The sequence below is a fragment of the Felis catus genome, chromosome B3 (genome assembly GCF_018350175.1).
Source record: "Felis catus isolate Fca126 chromosome B3, F.catus_Fca126_mat1.0, whole genome shotgun sequence".
NCBI lineage: Eukaryota > Metazoa > Chordata > Mammalia > Carnivora > Felidae > Felis > Felis catus.
Genome location: NC_058373.1, coordinates 72434040 through 72437617, shown reverse-complemented (window position 1 = coordinate 72437617; position 3578 = coordinate 72434040). Strand labels below are relative to the sequence as shown.

Genomic DNA, 3578 nt, shown 5'->3' with positions numbered 1-3578 from the left:
GGCGAGGGCGGGACAGCTGGGGGTTGGGAGTACGGAGGGGGGCGAGGGCCGGTGGGCGGCGTGGCTAGATCCTCTAAGGGGTTGGAGATCGGGGAAGTTGGTGAGGTGGGGTCGTTGGGGGGTTGTGGGCGGGCAAGGAGCACGCATGCAGAGGGGCAGGAGGACCATAGGTTGGGGCGAGACCTGAGATCCCAAAAGGCCATGACGTAGGGTATTTCTCCCCATTTTCCCAGCTAATAGCAGAAATTGTCCAGATCGGTTAAGATTTGGTATTGTAAAGACCCCTCGGGAGGCCATTGAGGATCATTATCTAATTTGTACCGAGGCCAGACTACAGTGCAAAGGCAGATGAGTCGGTTACAACAAGCCCAGGAACCGGAAGTTTTTTAACAGACATTGGGGGAGGGTAAGAGACCGAGGAGGTTTAGACTCGTTACTCGCCATTGGCTTGGCAGGGCGAGGCATCCCTCGCGCTGCAATAAGAGCCTATTGGCGTGCAGGCCTTGAGGTGTGCGGAGGAATGGAGACTGACTTGCGAGACGTCTCTCGTGGGTGTCAGCCGTGGTTGGAGGAGGGAAGGAGGGGTCTCTCCTACTTACCGGCTCCTGTAGGCGCTTGAGAGTAGGGTGGTTGGCCTCTGGCTTGCCAAGGAGGGAGCTCAGCCAAGGGAGGCGAGCTACTACCTGCCCCCGGGTTTTGGCACCAAATGTTAGGGTCAGGCGTAAGGCAGGGTAAAGAGAGGAGTCAGAGGCTAAAAAATTTTAGCAGTCGAAGGCTTTATTTGGGAACTAAGGTCTCGGGCGAGGTTCCGTGACTCAGAGAGAGACAGAGGAGTCAGGGAAGTCGCACCCAGGTGTGGTGGGGTGGGGTTTTTAAGCTGCAGTAGTTCCAGGTTTAGGTCCGGGTGGGCCTTTTTCGTGTCAGGTCGTGCTGTGGCTCGGTGATTGGTTGATCTCCAATTCGTTCTGGCAGCTACTAGGGGCTTTTCATTGGGTTGCGCTGGCAAGATGGCCGTCCCCTCTACTGTGGTTCCAAGGACATCCTAACAGTCATGATCTCACTGTTCGTTGGTTTGAGTCCCACATCGGGTTCTGTGCTGACAGCTCAGAGCCTGAAGCCTGTTTCAGATTCTGTGACTCCCTCTCTCTCTGCCCTCCCTCTCTTGTGCTCTGTCTCTCTGTGTCTCAAAAATAAACATCAAAAAGTTAAAAAATAAAAAATAAATTAAAATAAATAAATGAATGAATAAATAAATAAAATTAAATAAATAAATAACCAATGAATAGGAGGCTACTTTTACAAGTGAGACAAAATCTTTGGATAAACACTGATGGGCTAAAATCTTCAGCTTCCTGCACTATTTTAAATAGTTCCCAAAGTTAACATGACCATGACAGTTTTCTAAACCTTTCACAATTCTAATCAATCTCCAAAAACTGACCAATAATTTTCCAGAATCCCTTTTAAATGAGGAACTGACACTCAAAATATTCTGACACATCCTGACCAGCACAGTGAGATCTGGGGGGTGGGGGGTGGGGGGAAGAGGTTGGGGGGGGGCGAATTCCAAGAAAATGATCTGTGAATGAATAGAGAAACAAGCAGGCAAACTTTTCAGGGAAAGAACATGAGGAGTTCGTGTTTTGTTTTCTGGGTTGGCTGACAGAAGAAATGATAAATGAAAACTCATATAGTTAACCTCGTAGGCGGTCAACCTCAAGGCCAGTCTTTGAGCATCTTGGTATTGTATGACCAGAACACTATCGTCTCCATCATTCTGTAATACTATTTATTGTCATGTAGTTTCTACAAAGACCAAAAACCTGCTAAATTAAGTTTATCAGACATGGAGTTGTAGAATTATATAGAAATAGCTGAGTCTGCTCAGCTCTATTTGCCTCATTTGTCATCATACAGCAAGAGATCTCTGATAATACCACAGGAAGAGACCGTCAGTCTCCAAAAACTCCCCTACCATGGTGGTTTGTGTTCAGCTTCCCCTGCAGTCCCAGACACTGTGTCACGCACAGCACAGAAGTACTTGGCCGCATCGCTGCCAAGGGCTCGGGATTTCCTCAGGTGGAAGGTGGTTTCATGCTTCTTAAATTCAGCCTCAAAACCTTTGATGCCTTTAACCAGGGTGTCCCCTGAAAAGTACTTCAGTAGAAACTGGAGTCCTTGGTTGGGGTGCTGCATGTACCAGAAGAGATAAGGAATTCCACTTGAGGAATAGTTGCACCTCAGCTCCAGAGGGGCTCCTTCAGAGACAGTGACATGGACATCAGGCTGCGTCACTGACTGGGCTCCAGTGTCTCCTGCAAAATCAGTGTTGTATCAGTGAAAGCAGTGCACACTTCACAATGAAAAGTCAGTATTTCCAGCTGAATCTGTAGAACTATAGACTAATATGAAATTTTACTCACGCGGGGCAAATATCCCCAGTGTTAAGACGAGCAACAGGAACATGGCCGAGCAGTAGAAAGGCAGTGAGCTCTTCTCAGGAAAATCTCCCCTGAGCAGACAGGAAACTGGCTGAGGAAACCAAGCCCTCGGACATAAGAAGGGTGGAGAAAGTAAATTTGGACAGGTTCCTTGCTGAGATAAAAATGCAAAAGCTGCTGAGATGAGCCTGGAGCTTTCTGACGGATGATTCTTGTCCCTGTCTCTGTCTGCAAAGAACTCAGCCAGCTGCAGGGGGGAGGGCGTGAGCAGATGATGTTGACAACAAGATCTCTAGTTTGTGCAGCATCGTCCCCTGGAGGCCCCTCCAAGAACTAGTTTATGTGTTCCTTCTGTTTTCTGAGGTATGAAAAGTTCCGCACAATATATTTCTTCCTTCCCAAACCTATGATGGTGTATTCTTCCCAGAGTCTGTTAGAAATGAGGTGTCATATAAAAGTAGACTAATAAGTAATTTCACTGAAAAATCAGTTTTTTTAAAAAATATATCAGACTCGGAATTCAAGTTGCAACCCAACATTTAAAATGTTTAAGATGCATTCAACCCTTACCAAAATACCACCAGCATTTTTCACAGAGCTGGAACAAAAAATCCTGAAATTTGTATGGAACCACAAAAGACCCCAAATGGCCCAAGCAACCCTGGAAAAAGAAGAACAAAACTGGAGGCATCACGATTTGGGATTTCAAGCTATGTTACAAAGCTATAGTCACCAAGACAGCTTGGTATTGGTATTGGTACAAAAACCAACATGCAGATCAATGGAACACAACAGAAAACCCAGAAATGGACTCACAACTATATGGTCAACTCATCTTCAACAAAGCAGGAAATACTATCCAACGGGAAAAAAAGACAGTCTCTTCAACATATGATGTTGGGAAAACTGAATGGCGACATGCAGAGGAATGAAATAGACCACTTTCTTACACTACACACAAAAATAAATTCAAAATGGGTGAAAGACCTAAATGTGAGACAGGAAACCATCAAAATCCTAGAGGAGAACACAGGCAGCATCTCTCTGACCTCAGCCACAGCAACTTCTTACTAGACACATTGCCAAAGGCAAGGGAAACAAAAACAAATGTGAACTATTGGGACCTCATCAAGATAA

At 46.1% G+C, this 3578-nt stretch overlaps 1 gene segment (V, D, J or C); it reads right to left on the bottom strand.

Annotated features, from left to right (window-relative positions):
* Positions 1-1548: 1548 nt before the first annotated feature.
* LOC123386008 lies at positions 1549-2710 on the bottom strand. The segment is given in 2 exon segments: positions 1549-2315; positions 2424-2710. Coding segments are annotated over 2 exon segments (387 nt in total).
* Positions 2711-3578: the final 868 nt, after the last annotated feature.